At 42.0% G+C, this 20602-nt stretch overlaps 1 protein-coding gene across 1 annotated transcript in view; it reads right to left on the bottom strand.

The window, feature by feature from the left end:
* Window positions 1-7512: 7512 nt before the first annotated feature.
* The window catches only part of GPC6 (glypican 6), a 1113495-nt gene continuing 1100405 nt past the window's right edge, over window positions 7513-20602 (bottom strand). Inside the window, exons 8-9 of the mRNA XM_047873699.1 lie at window positions 15622-15797; window positions 7513-11936 (exon numbers count right to left, since the gene is read on the bottom strand). Of these exons, the coding sequence (XP_047729655.1) occupies window positions 11734-11936; window positions 15622-15797 (379 nt within the window). The 3' untranslated portion in view covers window positions 7513-11733. The remainder of the gene's footprint in view (window positions 11937-15621; window positions 15798-20602) is intronic.

Below are 20602 nucleotides of genomic sequence, written 5' to 3'. Positions count from 1 at the left end.
TAGCATAATGACCTTAAGGCCCATCCCCAGTATCACAAATGCCAGGATTTCTTCCTTTCTCACAGCTGAATGATATTCCATTGCATAAAATATACACTACATCACCTTTATCCATTCATTTGTTGATGGGCGCATAGGTTGTTTCTGTATCTTGGCTATTATGAATAGTGACTTCAGCATTTTTTACTATCTTCTAATTTCTAGCTATAGGGGACATTGGGTAGTCATTTAGCTAACCTGTGCCCTGGTTTCCTCATGTGTCTAATTAGGACAAGTATAGAACCTACTTTTTTTTTTTAATTTTTTTTTTTTAACGTTTATTTATTTTTGAGACAGAGAGAGACAGAGCATGAACGGGGGAGGGGCAGAGAGAGAGGGAGACACAGAATCGGAAGCAGGCTCCAGGCTCTGAGCCATCAGCCCAGAGCCTGACGCGGGGCTCGAACTCACGGACTGTGAGATCGTGACCTGAGCCGAAGTCGGACACTTAACCGACTGAGCCACCCAGGCGCCCCAGAACCTACTTTTTTAAAGAATAATTTATTTTTAGATTAAAATGAATTAATATGTGGGAAAGGCTTAGGACAGTTCCTAGATATCATTGGTATCATTGGTACCAGTTCCTTGGTATCATTGGTGTTGCTTTTGTTACTATTTTTTAGTAGGTGCTATTATTTTCTCCTTGAGGAGAGGGACTAGATCTTGGTTGCTTATATGTCTTCCCAATATATATCATAATATAAATGTATGAACTGAATTTAGATTTCTGGCTAGAGTTTGCAAGTCTTATATAATATTTTTATATGGTATTTTAAATTCCAAAAGAAACCTTCATCTCTGTTTGGTAGACAGCGCAAATCTATACATTTATGCTCAACTCCTCCTTAAAGAATATCTTTAAGAATAAGTGCTTCTGCAAAACAGAGCTTGAAGTACCATTTGAAGGGCCGAGTGACTTAAAGAATTATGCTCCCTTCTGCCAGTGGCCTTCAATCTAAGAGGTGTCTTTTTATATGTTGAATGTCAACAGGTGGCACTTTTTATATCATACTTTTTTCTCTTTGGCACATGGCCTCTCAGATGTTAAATCGAAAAGTGCATGGTTTTATAAATCCAGTGTAAAAATTAATTGGAAAGGTTACAAGTAGTTGGTTAGAAATAAGAATTGAATGAGTTGAGTCAAACTTGGGAATGACTGAGTGGGAACAAATTCATTAACTCCATGACAGCCTCCTTGCGTTCTTGTATGCTCATTTGAGTGGCAGAGAAAGGATGGGGTTGCATTGAATGCACAGGAAATTATTGGTACCACTTGATGTGAACATCATGTGTCCTGCATGATAGGGCAGGAGAAAGGTTGAGAAAGCTGGTAGAGAAAGGCCACGTTAGCAACAGCAGTCAAGACATCGACCATGCATGTGACTCAAAACACAAAGGAAAATGATTATAGTTGTTACGGGGCAGCTAAGACTGGCAGGTAAAGAAAACATGCCTCAAATCATAGCTTTCCAGCAGCAGCAAATGGAACGAAAACACAACTTCTTGGGCAGCACCAATTGACGTATCTGGCAAAACTGCTAAGAAGCAAGAGAGGTCACCCGGAATCAACTTCCAAGCGTGGTCCGTTCTGAGACGAAAACTGGCCAATGTTTAGAGCTGGACACTTGTGAGTGGGATTATACAGTGTAGTTGACAATGTCAGAGTCATTTTTGGATTCTTCATTCTGATTCCAGATGTTTTTCAATACAAGTAGGCAGGGTGGATTTAAATCAGAAGTTTGGTCGTGAATAACATTACCTAGGACTTCTTCAGCCAGGTGGGTATTTTGAAAAATTATAAGGTGTCATATATGTTTCCATGTAAAGTGATCTTGTGAATAGCCAGTATTCATACATGGGGTGACCATATAATTTATCATTCAAACCATGGCAACCCTGGTAAAAAGGGTGCTGTTAATTATTATACTGAGACAACAAGATCATCTTGGACAATTATTTATTTATTTATGTCTCGTGACTGGAGAAGGGTATTTATTCATTCAATGTACTGTAGCTCCTCTGTGATTTCTTTTCTCCTTTGTTAACCAGTTCTCTTTCCACTGTACCCCTTTGCCTTTCTCCTCACTTGCATGGTGCTTGCTGGAAGCCTTTATCACAACACTTATCATAGTGGTTGTACAGTCAGCTGGTATGAGTTTGCTTGGTGTTCCCACCCTTACACCAAACCCTGGGCTTTGGGGGAACAGGGCACGTGTATTCTGATTTATTTACTTATTTATCTTTATTGTGGTAAAAAATACACAACATAAAGTTTATCATCTTAATTTTTAAGTATGCAGTAGTGTTAACTATATGGACATCGTTGTGCAACAGACCCTTAGAACCTTTTCATACTGCAGGACTTAAACTCTGTGTTCATTGGATAACAACTCTCCTTTGCCCTTTCCCCAGCCCCAGGCACCCAGTATTCAATTTCCTGTTTGTAAGAGCTGGACAGAGTTAGACGCCTTCTAAAAGTAGAATCGTGTGGTATTCATCTTATTGTGACTGGCTTATTTCACCTAGCATACTGTCCTCAAGGTTCGTCCGTGTTGTATGTGCGATGGGATTTCCTTCTTTTTTAAGGCTGACTAGTATCCTGCTGTATGGATGTAACACATTTTTTTAATCTTCCACCCATTGATGAGCATTGAGGTTGCAGTTACTCTTGGCCATAGTCAATAACGCTGCAATGGACATGAGAGAGTTAATATCTCTTCAAGATCCTGTTTTCAATTTTGAGTGGTGTTGCTAGAATTACCATGTTTTGTTTTTTGAGGGGAGAAAAAAAACATATTTTTTTTCCATACTGTTTTCTATGGTGGCTGCATCATTTTCCATTCCCACCAACAGTGCACAAGGATTCCAATTTCCCTGCATCATCACCAACATTGTTATTTTATTTTATTTCATTCCATTTCATTTCATTTTTTTTGGATAGTGGCCCTCCTCCTGTGTGTGAGGTGGCAGCTCATTGTGGTTTTTTCATTTCCCTGTTGATTAGTGATGTTGAGTTCCTCTTCATATGTTTGTTGGCCCTTTTCTCTGTGATTTCTTTTCAAGTTTTCCATTAAGTGTCATTATCTTACATTGTCTGTAGGGAGTCTTCCTTTTTAGAGGACACTCATAGTGAAGGTTCAGAAATGGTCAGATAAATGTAGGAAGCATCATGTGTTTCAAGGGTACTAGATTTCTATTCTTTTCTCTTTCTTCATTTTACCTCCTCCACCAAGCTACACCACCCTCCCTGCTCGTGAGGCACAAGGAGGGGAAAGATCATAAGACTGCTTCAAGGGAAGAAAGATTTTGGATGTAGGAAAGTCTTTTTTATTTCTTTTCTAGAGAAATCATTTTGCTTGCACATTTCTCATGGCTCTGCTCTCCATCTATGGACACAACACTCAGTGTAAAATACAGTCTTTTTAAAATTAAAACAAAGCCCCTCACGCCCCAAAACAAACAAATGCATAGAACCTGGGCTTATCTTTGGCATAGAAAAGTAGCCTTAACATGCTTATTCACGTGCAGTGGTTCAAACAAACAAAACCCAATAAAATCAGTACTATGTCACTAACAAGCTTTTAATAAAGCCGTTCCGGTGACATTTCTTTGGCTTGATATAATTTGGGGACATCTAATTTTTCACGTGCAGGGACTCAGTATGTACCAATTCACAATATGTGACTCAGGACCAGAGATGAATTAAAAGACTGTTAGGGTATCATTCTACCAGACTCAGGTTCCTGTGGCTGAGCTACTGGGCTGGTTCTATAAATTAGCAAGAGGTTGATAAAAGCTCAAATGATTTACATCAGACCCTTTAAGATTTGGGTAGACTAGGTGTGGGACAAAGTAAAAGAAAAAAGGGACAGAGTAGACCTACTGAGAAGACCAAGGTAGCTTCTCTGATCTATAAAATAAGGGTAGTAATTCCTGTCTACTTCATGGAGGCATGGAAAAGATTAAAGCTGTCTTTTGGGTGAAATGCTTTATGTAAAAGTAAGGTATTTTATATCTTGAAAGAGAAACAGGGTTTGTAGACAAAGCCCTTTGATTTGACATTCGCTTAGCATTATGAGATGTCGAAAAAGTACCTTTTTAAGAGGCATAAAAATCTGTAATCAATAACCCCAGTTCTCTCAGATAAGGAGGGCAGTGGGAAGTGGTGGGATCCCACGATAAAAGGAGCTTCAGTTCTATGAAGAAGAAAGGCACAAGGGTATCTTGTCCATGGGTATTTCTTTCTTTCTTTTTTAAAGTTTACTTATTTATTTATTTATTTATTGAGAGAGAGAGAGAGAGAGAGAGAGAACCAGCAGGGGAGGGGCAGAGAGAGAAGGGGGGACAGAGGATCTGAAGTGGGATCTCTGTGCTGAGAGCAGCGAGCCGATGCAGAGCCCGAACTCATGAATTGTGAGATCATGACCGGAGCTGAAGTCAGAGGCTTACCCGACTGAGACACCCAGGAGACCTGGTCTTCATTTTACCTGTGAAAACGATTGCCGGGACTTTGATTTGGCTGGATCTTTGATGTCATAAACTTTGCAAGATCTATTAACAGTCAGTTTAGTGAACAAAGCAGCCAAACTGTTTGAACTAATTGTTAGATTGTTTTGATTTATGTTTAGGGTTCACTTGACCGCCTACACAGATAAATAAATGGTAGACAAGGCTAATGTATGGGAGGAGGCCCTGAGAACTGGGCTAAGCACTGTGGATGGTTTGCTGTCTGTGAATATGATGTGTAAGCCAGACTGACAGAGAGAAAGCAGATTTGATACACGCATTCCTGCCCTCGGCATCACACTTTGGTTCACGTGGCCTTAAGTTCACAAGAACTCCGAATCAGTAGTTTATTTAACTTGGATTTTAATTTTGAAAAAATAGAAAACAGAATGCAACTCAGTGGCACCGCATCTCAGCGCAAAATTTTAATATATGCCCTCCGAGCAAGTCAACATCTATGGATTCCTGTTTACACACTTGTTGCCAATTCTCAGAATAATACCCTTGGATAATTTTCTTGCACTTACAATAAAAAACCCAAATTGTCCTTACATACTGCTATTTTTCTCCCTAGTTATTACAGATATCGGTTCATATGGCCTCACCTTTGTGACTAGGCAAGTTAATTAAGCTCACTGTGCTTCATTTTAGTATAAAATGGGCATTATTCCTACTTCATAGAGATCCTAGAAAGATCAAGTACATAAAGATCTTAGCATAGTTCCTTGCTAAAATGTGCCTTGAAATACTCGTGAGTGCCACCAGCAGGCCTGCTCTTGCAGGGATGGATCCTTGTAGGGTTTTGGCTTTACCAGGTGGTAAAGGGCCGTGACTTTGGCCATTCAGCTTAATATGGCTGCTATTTAGCTTTTCAACCATTTCCCACCACCCGACAGCTCACTTCCTAGTCCCCAGCCACGCGGAAGTACCCAAAGATCATTCCTGGCAGAGATGTTTGCCTTTGATAGTTCTCTGCCTGGAACTCTCTGTACCCAGGTCTGCACGTGGCTGTCTGCCTCCTGTCATGAGATCGCAGCTTGAGTATCACCTGGGGACCCTCTCCTGGACCGCTGGGCTGCAGGAGAGTCTCCTCCTAGTCACTGTCCTGTTTCCCATTCTAATTCACTTTCTGATGCCATCTTGTTTGCTTTCACTTACATGTTGTCTGTCCCTCCCCCACTAGGATGTAAGTTGTGTGGGAGCAGAAGTCTTGGTGGCTTGCTCTGGCACCCAGAACCGTGTCTGGCACACAATGGATTGCTCATTACGTATCTTTTGAAAGAACGGATGACTACGACTTTCTAAGTCATTTTTCCCCTTTTTTTTTTAAAAAAACCCACGGATGCTTTTTCCTATTGAAAAGCAGATGGCTTCATCCAAGGTAAATATTCTAACGCTTGCCTTGAATCAGTCTGTCTTCCTGCTTCTGTCTGAACATGAGCGCTCACGGGGTACATTTCCATTTTCTTGCTCTACTTTATGTTTCGAGGTAGACAAGTGGACGAACTCCTTAAGCAAGCTGTAAAGGCAGGCGTCTAATCCCTCCTGGCTTCACCGTGTGCCGCATTGATGAGCCAACAAAATACATTCGGCTCTCTGTTTACGTAAACAAGTAAATGTGTCTACGGAATGGAAATGCATCTGTACTAAATGAAGGTTGAATGTCTGTTTGAATAGACAAACACGTGGGTGCATCTTGGTGGCTCTCGAGCTGGAAACAACCCTCCATGTCTTATTGTTAATATGTTACAAATTGGTGTTTTAAAAATCAAAGCCATCTTTCATGTTGGTGAGTATATTTTGACTATACCTCAGTCTATTTATCCAAAGAGCAAATTAAAATAAATATTGTTGGGGCACCTGGGTGGCTCAGTCATTTTAAGCATCCAACTTCAGCTCAGGTCATGATCTCAGTCTGTGGGTTCGACAGTCCGTGGGTTCGAGCCCCCGCGTCCAGCTCTGTGCTGACAGCTCAGAGCCTGGAGCCTGCTTCAGATTCTCTGTCTCCCTCTCTCTGACCCTCCTCCATTCATGCTCTGTCTCTCTCTGTCTCAAAAATAAATAAGAATTAAAAAATAAAATAAAATAAAATAAAATATTGTTACCTGATAAAAGTTTCTGTGGTTTTATTATTTTTTCCCCGAAACCATTAGATGTTTTTCCTTTCCATGAAATTGGATTCAATTTATTTTCAAATACAATTTGTTACATTCTGATTTTGTAGGTGGAATTATCCTAAAATTCCTTAATTCTCTGTAGAAATCACTTTTCTCTTTAGAAACCAAAATAGCAATAATGTGAGCTAAATTATAATATTGCTAACAGTTAAACATTGTAGTGTTGATAACTTTATTTATATGGTTTCCTTTATTTAAAAGAGCATTCTTGAAAGAAGTGAGGTATTCGTAGTAATCGTATTTAACTGTAGTAAAGAATGAATACTTTCCAACTGGTGTTTTTGACAACCGTGATCAGTACCTAGAGCAGGTTTAGCACAGAGTAGGAGTTTAATAAATATTTGTTAAGTGAATCTTTAGCATGTTACACAATATTTAGCATTCCTGATAGCACGGAAACTTGTAGAAATGTAAAAATCAATGCAACTTGCTGAATTTGGAAATGGTTAGTCTTTTCACATATCATCTTACTTTTCTCACCTCAGTGATAACGTATTGACATCAGTTCTCAAGCCACTGAATTTTATCTTAGAGAAGAAACCAATACAAAAGAAGAGAGATATAGCATCTTCCATACACATTTGGAAAGCTCTTCAAAGTTCTCAAGTTCTAAAAGTTCATGATTTCAAAAGCCAAGCATACTGAGGTGAGTGGTGCTGATTTCGTCGATGGTTCCTTTTCTTTCTTTTAGTATTGCAGTTTCTAAAAAGGTCTCAGGCAAAAAGAAATTCAAAAACTCTGAAATTTAGACTGTGACAATAATTAAGAAAATGCAGAAAGGGCACCGGTAGATTTTTAAAAACTATTTTAATACAAGATTAATAGCAATTTTCTATCCAAATCAGAAATGAAAAATCTTAACCCAAGTAATATTCATTTGACAGTCACATAAAATTTTAGGTTTGATTGGTGCACACATTTGTCCTGCATATATATTATGCATATGCACACAGAGACCTCACTGTTACGCACCCTCAGGTGTCTTCTCATGAAAGTACCTCATTACAAGACGATGTCAAAGATTCCAGAAACTATTCAACTCTGAATGAGGTTCAAATGGCCCCAGGCTAGGCTGAGTCCTGTGCCGTAGCAAACCGTGATGTAGCAAGGCTCCAGAATGCATACAAATCAATACTCTACTTGTATAACTTGGCCTGAAACTAAACACTGGCTAATGCCTCCGCCAAGGAGAAACACGTTGCAAATGTATAGGTTATGGTCTCCTTTACTCTTCTCTTGGCAAAGCTAAACTGCACCCCACCCCCACCCACTTTTAAGTTGAAAGTCAGGTCTATTTGTGACTGTAGGTAATTAAAAATGAGTTTGTATTTCTGCAAGTTTTGGGTGAGTCAAAACTTACATTTGCTAACACTTCCACCTTTAATCAAACCACCTGAAAATTAGCCTTGCAAAGAGAAGCAATAAAAGAATCACAACTCAGGAATTTGCTAAGTTTTTATTCCTCCTTGGGGACTTTAGTTGGTGTTCAGTGTGTAGCCAAAACATGTATGTAATGGCTAAAGAATAAAGTAGGCTAACGTCTGCAGCAGGGAATATAAATTAAATATCAGGGCTCTGTGTCCAACAATATTTTCAATGTGTTTGATTTATAGAAGGTTGCTTTTATAATGACTACTTAATAGTGTTTTTCAGTGTAGACGAAAATACTACTTTAATATTGCCCCTTACAAGTAAAGTGGGTAATACCAGCTACTTATCCGGGTAAACCACCATAAGGGAATCCGATTGCCAGTGCTGACGTCGTTCTATGATGGCTCTAATCAAAGTACTGACATGATCTCCACGTAAGTGACAGAAGGCTGTCACGGCTGTCCTTCAATACAGAACCCTAGGCAGAGCTCTACTTGGTGAATTTGCAATTCATTCTTCTCTGCTAAAGACTTTAGCCTCTGTTTAGCTTTTGTTATAACATATACAAAGTATAATATACACCAATTACAGACGTGTATTTCTGTTAGAAAAATACATATTATAACTAAAGAACATGTAAATAGAGGCACTTCAATAAGCTAAGTGTTCGCGGTTATGAGCATCACCCAACAATTTCTAGTGTCTGATTTCAGTGAGCCCATCCCTCCCTACTCATAACAGAGGTTGTGATGTGATTACAGAATTTAGGAGACATCAAAGTAAATGAGGGCAGATCGGGAGAAATCATGGAGCATTATTTCATCCCCTATCACTATAGTGAGATGAGAGAAATTAATTTGGTGGAGGAGGTGGGGAGGGCGAGGAGGAATGTCAAAATACTTACTGAAATGGGATAACCGGATTAAACCAGTTCCCTTAGGACAGAAAAAGCCTCATGTTAAATTAGTCTGAAAAAATCATACAACATAATCGGATGATGATAAAAACTAGGAAGTACAATTTGAAGAATATTTCGACCACATCCATGCAAGTGACTGATGTTGTGGCATCATTAACTGATAGTCATTTCAGCTCTCTGCCTGGCTCTTATGGATCACTATATCTCACCAATATGGATACTATCGATATGAAGGTGTTGAAACAATTGGAGCAGGCGTTTATATATTATCTGTGTGTTTCATGTGTACGGAACATGGGTTCACATTCATTACTATAATGTGTATTCATACACATGCACAAAACCTTTCAGGGGTGAAAGCACAAAGCAAACAAGGCATTCTGATCTATTTTGTAGAAGACGATGCAGAAATATTTAAAAAAGGAAAGACCTGGAGTTTAAAGCCATAAAAACAAGTTATTACTCATATATTCTGGAAAATCAAGATTGATTTAATTTGTATTGCACCTTAATTATTGGAGAAAGACAATACTGATTTCTGAACATACGATGGAATGAGCAACTTGAATGATCGGTCCTTCATAGAGATGTTTTCTGTGTAATTGGTGATAGGAAGCTGAAGTTTGGCAGTGAAATGGATGGTTTTCTAGACGTGCGCAATGCTGAATTAGATTAGGTGTTAATTTCATAAAGATTTAAATGAAAAGATGCCACAAAGTCTCTCAGAATCCTACTTTTCATATTTCATTAGGCATAAAATAGCAATAGATGCTTCTAAATACTTTTCAGTTTTGCAAAAGTGCTCAAATATACTTAATACTATTGTGCCGCATGTGTTCTACTTAAATGTGATGACTAAATCAATAACTAATTATAATTTTGATGAGAGCGAAGATCGAAAGATACCATTTACGTGCCGTTTCTGTCAATGGGTTAAATAAAATGTGACTGGCAGACGATGGTGTCTTGAAGCATTACTTTTCCCAACCCCAGATCATCATAAAAACCAAGAAACACGTGGATAGCCAACCGTATTAACAAAGCCCCAGTTTGGTTTATTTCGCTTCTCTCTAACATGGGGAGCATAGGGCCTGGCTTTGTTACACTTGGTGGGTCAGTTAGGCTTGTGGCTCTACAGTGGCCTCTTGAGTTAGGTCGTATGTCCAAGTGCCAAGCGGAATCCTAGGCTGAAGGCGTACATGAAAGCGATGGTTTTGTGTGTATACCACATTCCTTATGGATACGGTTCCCATCACCAGAACAGTCCTGCACACCCATGGCTCTCCCCATGAGCTCGGTACCGTCTGCAGCACCCAGGACAAAGCACGCTCATGCAAAAAGGATGTGCCCTGGCAAACTTTTAATAAACGGACAGTTAGAGACGTAAAAAGTTCTCTTTCTTGATTCTTGGTGCTCACAGACCGCTGAGGAATCCCTTCTCTGAGCAGCACAGAACAAGAAGAGCTGGTTGACAAAACATTTTCGTTACAAAGGTGTGTCAACCCTGAGCTTGGAATTAAGAAGTTAAAATCTGTGATTTATATATAGAGAGATATAAAAATAGATGATCATACTAAGACTAAAAAAGTGAAAGAAATCTCCATGTCAATACTATATATATATTTTTTGTCTTGACTTTTTTTGTTGTTGTGAGTTATTTTGTAAGAGAATGCCCTTGTGATGCAGAAACCAATTGCCACAAAGCAAATAGTTAAAAAACGAAAACTCACTCACAATTGGATCTAATTGCTTGTAAGTTCATGAAAAGAACTCTTACTTTGGGAGCGTAATGAGCCCAGGGGCAGAAACATCGAATTAATGTCAAACCTGTGGCTAAAGCAAAGCTCTTGTTTCACTGAAGATTATTTTCAATTGAGACCCTTGGGGAGGATGAATTGGTGGGAGCCTCCACTAGTCACTGGAGATGAAGAGAAAAATCTGTGCCAATTGGATACAGCGGACAGACATCAAGAGAATTAAGGAAAATGGTGCCATCACTGAAATTGAAATCGGGCAAGGTGGGAGAGAGGTGCTGGGTTGTGGCAATTTTGCTCTCGTATTAAAGATGGAATTCTAAATTTAGTATCAGTACCCCCAAATCAGTTTGGTATTCTGTGGACAGAGTGCAAGACGGTACCTCCAAGACAATACTGTATTTTCACCACATTAAAAAAAATTCAAACTTTCTCTCCCAAAGCATTTTGCAAACCTGATTTATCACAGAAAAGCTTACACTGGGAGTTGGCTGGCAATGCCGACCTCACAATGGTAACGCTCTTTTATTTTTCTCTCTTGTTTGCTCTTTTGTTGAAAATGCAGTTGTCTTGGGGTTTGGCCTGATTTTACGAGGAAAATTATTTTCTTCCTGACTTTTTTTTTTTTTTTAAACGGGAAAAAAAAACTCACAACGTGAGATTCCTTTACTTCTGCAGCATAAAAGCAAATGAAGGTAAGAAAATCTCCTGGTACGAAAGATTTGAGTAAGAATTCTCTAGAATAAACAAGGTCCCCACAGATAGCTGAAGGAAAGAGGAAGCAGTCCAGTCTGGCACCCGGTACTCTTTGGGCAAACAGAAAGGGAGGCAGAGTGCAGTCCTGCTCTCTTCTCATCGAAAACGGTTAAGTTGTGTGGCATGGTCCATTGTCCAAGAGTGTAAGAAAAGAAGGGAGTTGGCCGTTCAAATAGCTAAAATGCAGTTTCATTTGACCAAAAACCCAGGATTATCTGCACAGTCTTTGCAGTGCCAGGACCATGCAGACGAGAGACCCTGAGAGCAGGGAGTGGCCGAGCTGGGCTGCGGAAGAGTCTACTTCTCTCCGGTCGGGGTCCACGGCGGGGGCCTCGGTGGTGACAAACTCAAATTCCGTGGGACACACGTCGTCCATGCACCCGCTGCCACTCCCAGAGCCACTGGATTCATCGCCTGGCGTGGGCAGATTGAAAAAGACAGTTAGACCACAGCTTGGAAGGCATAGGGGCACACACTAGATGTGGGCCAGGTTGTGGAAGGGCCTCCCTGCCCCCAACTGCCGCAAGGGGTTTGTTTGTAGCGAGCAGGTTTGTGGTGGGCGGGGAGACCGTATGGAAATAGATGTCTGAGACACAGGGTTGACTGATATCCAGTTACCCAACTTAAGAAACGTGTGAAACCTGAACCGGACAAGAGGTCATGCCTACCCATGTTGGCTTTCGAAAGGTACTTCTTCTGGCCGATGCTGGTATGTCAACCCAACTTCTCTGGGTCAGGGTTGAGGTCTATGGCTAGCTGCTTGTACGTGCGGGGCCCATAACCCAAGGATGGTTTTTATATTTCCCAGTGTTTGAAAATGAAGGATGATACTTTGGGACACATAAATAGGGTGTGTGTGAACGCTAAATCTCAGTGTCCATGTATGAGGTTATGTTGGAACATAGCCGCCCCCATTCGCTTATGCGTTCATTGTCTAATTCTACATTCATGTATGGCCCTCAAAGTTGAACATATTTCACAACTGGCTCTTTCCAGAAAAGGTTTGCCATTCCCTGCTGGGAACTAACACCCAAGTGCCCACTGAGTATGTCATCTTAGCGTGACATCTTCCCCACTTGCCCAACATGCCTTCTGGGCCTGCTGTATTCCCGCTTCTCACGGGTTGGTTCCTTCTTGTTTCACAACCCTGTGTCTCCGAACTGGGTCCCAGTTCAGTCTCCATTAATCACTAGCTGTGTGAAAGTACTTATCACCATGTGCAATTGTATCACTAACTTGCTTGTTTTCTTGTGCCTTCCATGAGAATGTACACTCGTTGAGGGTAGAGACTGTGTGTGGTGTATACGGTTCACTTCTGGATCTCCGTTGCGTTTAATGGTCCCTAGAAGGCAGCAGATGCCCAAGAAATACTTGTCGAATAATTAAAGGTGCCTTGGGAAGTATCTTCAGCTTCTGTGTTTCTTCAGCTCAACAGAGACAGACAGTAACATTTGCCTCTCAGAGTTTGTGTGAAGGCACCCTGATAAAATGTGGGATGGCACCAAACCCAGTGCTTGCAAAGATGCCTGATAGAAAAAAAGTATGGTTCCTGCAGCAAGAAGGACCTAGGTGTTAACCTGCCATTTTTTTACTGAAGTGAAGTAGGGCAAGCCAATTAGCTTCACTGAGACTCTCCTTTCTCACCTGTAAAAAGGAGAATATTCATTCATTATCTATTTCACAGAATCATTAGGGGGTATACGTGAGATAGTGTTCCTGGAAGGACTCAGGAAACCGTAAACCTGGTCATGACATTTACTCTTTCCCCAACTTGCTCAAAGATTCAGTCAATAGAGCTAAATTCCTCCCCGTTGGCCTGAAACAAGGGTGGGCGGGTTGAGCTGCTCCTGAAATGCTGGCACCATCATGACTGTTAGATTCTACATTAAGTAAAATCAGAGTAATGCAGGGACCCTTCTGATGTCCCCCTGAATAAACATGGCACAACTCACCACAAGGTTTTTTTTTTTTTAATGGGACATCTAAATACCAGGTAAGATCACTTGATTACACTATACCAGGTTCTCAATATTTTCTAGGATTTATCTTTTGGCCTTTATGAGGGGGAAAATGCCCATTAATTAAATTCAGAGATATCAGAATTGCTAAGGGAATTGCTCTTAACACTGGTATTATGAACAAGAAGTAGTATAACCTTTACAAAGATATTATTAAAGTGATTTAGAATATTAAAAACGTGGTAAGCAAATAATGACAGGAGATGCCAGCTGAGAGAAATAATGGCCCCATCTCTTTCTGAAAAGGAATCAGAAACGCAGGAATTTAAGGGGCAATTTTTTAAAATGTCAAAAGCAGGAAGGGTGATGGCTATAAGATGTGATAATGGCTTATATGACAGACGCTATCCTAAAATAGGGGGCTAAGTATGGGGCTTGGGTTAGAGCTAAATGATGCTCTGAACTGTTGCTAATTTTTAGTTTCTTTCAAGGGAAAGTGGGGCACAATCTCTTCTCAGGCACACTCCCTAAGCTTTGCAGATTGACATGGGCATAACCTCTTTAGGTCAGAGAGGAGAGAGAAGCAAGGGCAGCCTCAAATAATTCTTACGTTCTCTTGAATTATTTATTCCTATAGTCATTCTCCAGACAATAAAGCATTTCATGAGATAGAGAAGACGACAGATGCATTCAGAGGAGCGAAGCTAAGGAAGGAGCAAGGGAGAAGCAGCAAAGGCTCAAAACCTTGTGGAAGGTTCTCTTCTGAAGAAGAGGTTTAGAGAAATAATAGGAGGACTCTCAGGGGGTTTACAGCAAGAAAGTCTCATGGGTTGGCCATTAGCCTGCATTTAGAAAATTAATTTTTGGGTTACTTAAAATGGAATAAAGCACTACAAATTTTCTGCAGGGGACAACTCAGTAGGATGATGGCTAACACTTAGATGACTTCGTATCTTCCATCTGTAACTTGTTTCTTTCTATCTCATTAATTCAAGCACACAAGCATCATCTTTTGCTTCGGTGACCAAATTACAGAGTCACTGGTGACTCCACAGCTTATGTCCCAGAAATCTTTTCCTAAGAACTCTCTGTAAGGACACATATCTTTAAAAAAAAAAGCCCAAACAATAAAACACCCCCCCAATTTTTATAGTTATGCTTCTTAAAATCACTTACACAAACTCCAAATTTCACTTCATGTTCACTTATTAGTCTTTCCAATCACTTCTGACATTTTGTGATAGCTAATAAACTAGTCATGTGTAATACTGCACTAACGTTTCATTATTTCTCTCAATATTCCAGATACAAATGTCCATGGTTCATGTATGGGAGTGACCGGACAGAGAGCTAATGCAGTTGAATCCACGGCACATGAGATATTATCTCAGTTCCTTTACAGATGGCTGCAAATGAACTTCCTGATGACCCGACCTGACACTCAAGATATAATTTTAAGACCCCAGTCAGTCAGTGGTGAAACAGGGATTCCAGCCTAGCCTCGTCTGAGCAATCTTCAGGACATTCTTCTTTTGGTGGTTGGGGGAGTGGACAGGAGTTTGGGGTAGAGATGTAAATGATGATGGGGGAAGGAGAAGATGAAAACATTACTTCGTTGCTTTATCGTTAATAGATCAACTGGCAGATGAGACTTACTTTTAGTTTAGGTAGCACTGAATGTAATCCAGCGCAACTAATCCTTAAGACCGGTTGTGATTTGGGGCGCCTAGTGGCTCAGTTTAGCGTCCGACTTCAGCTCAGGTCATGATCTCATGGTTTGTGGGTTTGATCCCCGCATCAGGCTCTGTGCTGACCGCTCAGAGACTGGAGCCTGCTTCAGATTCTGTGTCTTCCTCTCTCTGTACCCCTCCCCAACTCATGCTCTGTCTCCCTCTTTCAAAAATAAAATAAACATTTAAAAAATTAAAAAAAAAGACCAGTTATGATTTTAGGATTTTAGTAACTGTCTCCTAAGCCCTGCAGATCAGAGCTCTCTGTCCAAAGGACCATAAACAGCTCTGCAGATCGGGCAAGAATGACATAAGATTACAGGTGTACGTTGCTTTTGAAGGACAACTGTGGCATAATCTACCACCTATCTTCACTATGGAAGTTACTGGCACCGGTAAAGACTTCCTTACTCGTGTCCTGGAAGTTGACATCGTTGCCATTGTATGCGTTCTTTAGTTTGTTGGTCATCACGCGTAGAGCCATGATCTGCTGCCTGATGAAAGTGTCGGGCCGTGTGATGTCCACGTCTACCTCAGGGTTGTTAATCTGGTTGGTCAGCCCATCATTCATGATCTCAGGCAAGTATCTGCAGGGTCAACAGAAAGAGAACAGATTAGCATGAGGCAAGAGGGGCTTCGGTACCAGGTTGTGCTGTGCTGTCTCTGACAGTGGGCCGGAGCTTTGGCAACAACTGGCTCTGCTCCTGCAAAAGAAAAAAAAAAAACAAAACAAAAAACCCAAAAAGTGAAAACAAGGAGTAACTTTTCTCTCAGAGGGCTATAAAAAAAATGGTTTCAGGGGCGCCTGGGTGGCGCAGTCGGTTAAGCGACCGACTTCAGCCAGGTCACGATCTCGAGGTCCGTGAGTTCGAGCCCCGCGTCGGGCTCTGGGCTGACGGCTCAGAGCCTGGAGCCTGTTTCAGATTCTGTGTCTCCCTCTCTCTCTGACCCTCCCCCGTTCATGCTCTGTCTCTCTCTGTCTCAAAAATAAATAAACGCTAAAAAAAATTAAAAAAAAAATGGTTTCAGAGTGGTTTTTAAAATGATACTGAATATGCAGGGAGGCTTGCCTACAAAGGAACATTCAGTTGTGGACTTAGACAAGTTGTTTCTTAAAATTAACTACTTTCTTCCCTCCCTCCCAAATGGTAGATACTGAAGTCAAGGGCTTGCTAGCTTCCTCAGCTCTCTGGTTAATTTTGCTAAGAACCGAACTTGTAAATGATACACGCTCTTTAGTTCTCTTGTACGAGGATGCTCTTTCTCAACTGAAGAGGCCTAGCCTCAGACTCTAATCAGAAGAGACTTCTGGATATAAAAACCCATCTTTGGAAAGTTCGAGGAGTAACCAGTGAACGCTGGAACGTTTGAAGCGTCCATCAGGGTTTTTATTTTGTAATAAAATCTTGGATCTAATGTTCGATATTGGGCAAAAGAGAAGGGTAAAATCTAATGGTTCTTTAATTCTCTCACTGGTAATAAAAGGGCATATTCCTTTTACTTGTACTAAAAATTTTAAACTGTCAATTCCTTGATGTCGACTGCCCACGCTGCCTCTGTGCATTTAGACCAGTGGAGACTAAAGGTCTCAGAAAAGTGCTTGGAGCCCTCTCTGACTCCTCACTCTCGTGACCTGCCTGTTCGCAGCCCCCCTTCTCCTCTTCTCCTAGTATTCCCTGCACCTGCTACTTCTGTCTCATTTCCCGTGTCCTTCCTCGAGTGCAGACGGTACCAGAGCCTCAGACTGACTTCCCCGCCCGCCTCTTCCTTTGTGGTGCATCTTGCACACACGGTCTGACTAATTTTCACCAGCTACTGCTTTCATGTCACTGTTCTGCTTGAAAGCTTTTGGTGACAGTAGCTGATGCCTACCGAGCACTTACTGTCAGGCACTGTGTTAAGCCCTTCGCGTGTATTTTTTTTTTTTTTTAGTGTTTTATATTTGTTTTTGAGACAGAGAGAGCCAGAGCATGCACGGGGGAGGGGCAGAGAGACAGGGAGACACAGAATCCGAAGCAGGCTCCACGCTCCAAGCTGCCAGCACAGAGCCCGATGTGGGGCTCGAACTTGTCAACTGTGAGATCGTGACCTGAGCAGAAGTCGGATGCTCAACTGACTGAGTCAACCAGGTGCCCCCCTTCATGTGTATTTTTAAATTCAGCCCCCGAGCAAATCTAAGAGGTAGGTGCTATTTTATCCCCATGTTGCAAAAGAGAAAACAGGCCTAGTGAGGATGAGTAGTTGTGCAAAGTCACAGAGTTAATGGATGGCAAAACCGCGAGTTAAGCCCACTAGGTCTAGTTTCAGAGTCCACGTGTCCAAACAGCGCACCATACTGCCTGGGTGATCACAAATGACAATTCACATTTTATAGCTCAGCAAAGCCCGTTTCCATCCCGTCTCTACTTATACTGCAACAATCCCTTCAACAATCCTTGCCTTACAGAATCTATACCTGTATACATCTTATATCTGCCCGTCCCACAGGGTTTCCTTGCCTGCGAGGCACTTTCCAATTTAAGTCCCAAATATCCTTAAAGACCCAGGTCAATCTTCACTTCCTCTTTAAGATATTTTTCAGCTTTTAGAGACCTGCTCATCCTTCCGGAGGGCTGCCAGGTTTGTCTGGGCATTTTGTGCACTGCACAAAGTCACCTGCTCAGGGAGGGAGTTGGGCTGAAATCCAGTCTGAATTCCATGCCCACAAAGCTATGCACCTGCAGGGCACCATTCACCAAAGGGACACGCTTTTCTTTGGGGGAATTGTTTTATTTTCGAACATATGCATACCAAAGCACAGACAACAGTGTAATGAACCCTCAGGTACCCATATGGGTGCCTTTTTCTAATTCTTACAAAGGTGCTATATTTGTCTTTGTCCTGGTAAGAAACAGATGGCACACTCAAAGAGGTAATAAAGAGAGTTTGAAGAAGAGACGACTTATAAAGGTGGGAACAGGGAAACCAGCGCTGGCTGACAAAGGACCCCAAGGCTGCTAGCAGCAGGAGAGCCCCTGGGAAGGAACTGCCACCAGAATGAGCAAGAACTGAAGTCACAGACGGCCACCAAATGATGCAGCAACTGCCAAACCAAGGCCACTCAGGGGAGGGAGCCGGGGAATGACGCCCTGACCTCTCTAGTCCCTCCTTCTGACCACGTGCTGCCTCCCATCAGAAGAAGCCCGCTGGAAGCCAGGGGGCAAGGGCACCCAGGTGATGTGGTTTGTAGAGATTCTCATTCAGGGCACCGACCAAGATGGAGAGAGGAGGAGTAGATCTCGGGGGAATCAGGAAATCTAGGACAGGGGCGCGTTGGCTGGGGCCGCCCTGCCTCGCTGCGGTTATCATCATTCCTGCACTGCCTCTACTGTGGTGCCCTGTAAGCTGGGAAGATGTCCATTCCTCTGTTTTGTCTTTCCTACTTACATATCCCTGTACAGTATACATCCTCTTAAAATTCTTCCCCTTCCTGCAGGTGATTTTCCAAGTTCTGGAAACCAAAGGCCCTCTATCCATCAGCCTCCAAAAGAAGAAATAGAAACAGAGAGATTTTCATATTTAAGCCATTTTTCAGCTATTGAAATCTCATGCATGATGTATTTGTGTATGAATTGGTTTATCCATTTTAAATCAGAAGTCCTCTGAATGAGCTCCACATCTTCATCCATATTTTGAACAAAATCGACTTCACAATGTTCACCACGTAATGAATAATAAAACACACAGAGCACATTGCAAATCCTTTTCCACAAAGCTTCACAGTATTTACTGCCCTAAAAAATGCCCTAATTGAAAAATTTAAAATTTGGGGACCATTTCTCTTTATTTTTGCAGCAGAGCATAACTTCTGTGTTGTCTCTCACTATATCTGGCATATTAATAAATTCTTGTTAGAGTCCGCACTTGACTCCTAAAATATAACATTGGATTGACTGCTGCCGACATCAATTATATATCCGGAGCTCCATGAGCTCCACTTAATTCCAAAGCCCACTGGAATGAATGCTAGCAAGTGCAGCTAGCCTTTGCTGACGCAGGAGTTGAGAGTGGCCGAAAGGTGACCGGCCGTTCTGGGGCTGCCCCTCGATATTTTGGACGACGGTTCCTGCAGCAGTACCTGTGCTGAGTCAGGGGAAGGCTTTGTTGCTTTCAGATGCTGTGTGCGCGAGGCTAGCCGAGACTCATTTATCAGCAGCCGCCTGCGATAGCTTACATGGGAATGCGACCCCCTGGGAGTCTGAGCGTCCAGGAACAATGAGACGCTGCCAAATAAACCCAGCCTCTAACTGTGCCTACCGATGCTCAGCCACTTACAATAAAAACAAGTAACAATGCCCCTGTGTCCTCAAGAACCTTTTCTCCTTTCGGCGTATTCAAAGGGTAACTTCAGATACAATGTGGAAACTTAAACAGAAGGCACAGTTGAAAAAGAAAATGGCCATTTTGTCACTCCAGAGGTACCTCCTAAGGCCAAACGTATGGATGTCCAGAGTGCAACTTGAGGGATCCAGAGAAGCCCGGAACTCAGGCTTGATCGCTTTGTGAAACACTCATAGCCCGAAGAAATGGATGCATCTTTGAATCCATACTATTCTTCCCTTTATTAGATTTGGCACCAACTTCTTCGTGTATGACAGCATTCTATTTTTGCACCAGGACAGTTTGGGGAGACATGGAAAGGAAGCAGGATCTTGGTACAGATAACCTGGGCTCCAAGGCTGGATGCACATTTACCTGGCGCGAGGAGAACCCGGAAATGAGGACAGATTGGAAGGTGTAAAAGGGCGTCGTTGTTTGTCATGTCACGCTTCTTGCTGGGTGTGGCAAGCAGGTGGCATCCGTGAACAATCAAGCATGGAGTCCCCACTTTAGGTTACCTTCTATTTTGCAAGGGCATGTAGAGGAACTCAATCTTCAGTAGTTCTGCAGAATTCATTTTTTATCGCATCTGTTAGGGTCCGAATGTTTGTGTTCCCCTCAAATTCACATAAAAACCTAATGCCCAAAGTAATGGTTTCAGGAGGCGAGGTCTTCGGCAGGGGATTAGGTCACGAGGGCAGAGCTCATGAAGGAGGCCCCAGGGAGCTAGCTCAACCCTTCCTCTAAGTGAGGACACAGCTGAAAATCTGCAACCCACAGGAGGACTCTCACCCGACCATGCTCGTGCCCCAATGATCTTGGACCTCAGCCTCCAGAAGCGTGGGAAATAAATCTCTGTTGTTTATAAGCTACCCAGATGTGTCATTTTGTTACAGCAGCTCAAATGGGCTAAGACCACATCTCATTTCATATTGTGGATACAGGCCCCCTTGATTACATCTACACGTTAGAGCCGATTAGGGTGAAAGAGTCCCGTAGGAATTTGGCCAGGTGGGGGGCACTTATACATTCA

This window comes from Prionailurus viverrinus, chromosome A1, assembly GCF_022837055.1.
Source record: "Prionailurus viverrinus isolate Anna chromosome A1, UM_Priviv_1.0, whole genome shotgun sequence".
Classification (NCBI taxonomy): domain Eukaryota; kingdom Metazoa; phylum Chordata; class Mammalia; order Carnivora; family Felidae; genus Prionailurus; species Prionailurus viverrinus.
Note: the sequence above shows the minus strand (reverse complement) of the source record. Positions and strands in the feature narration are given on the sequence as shown.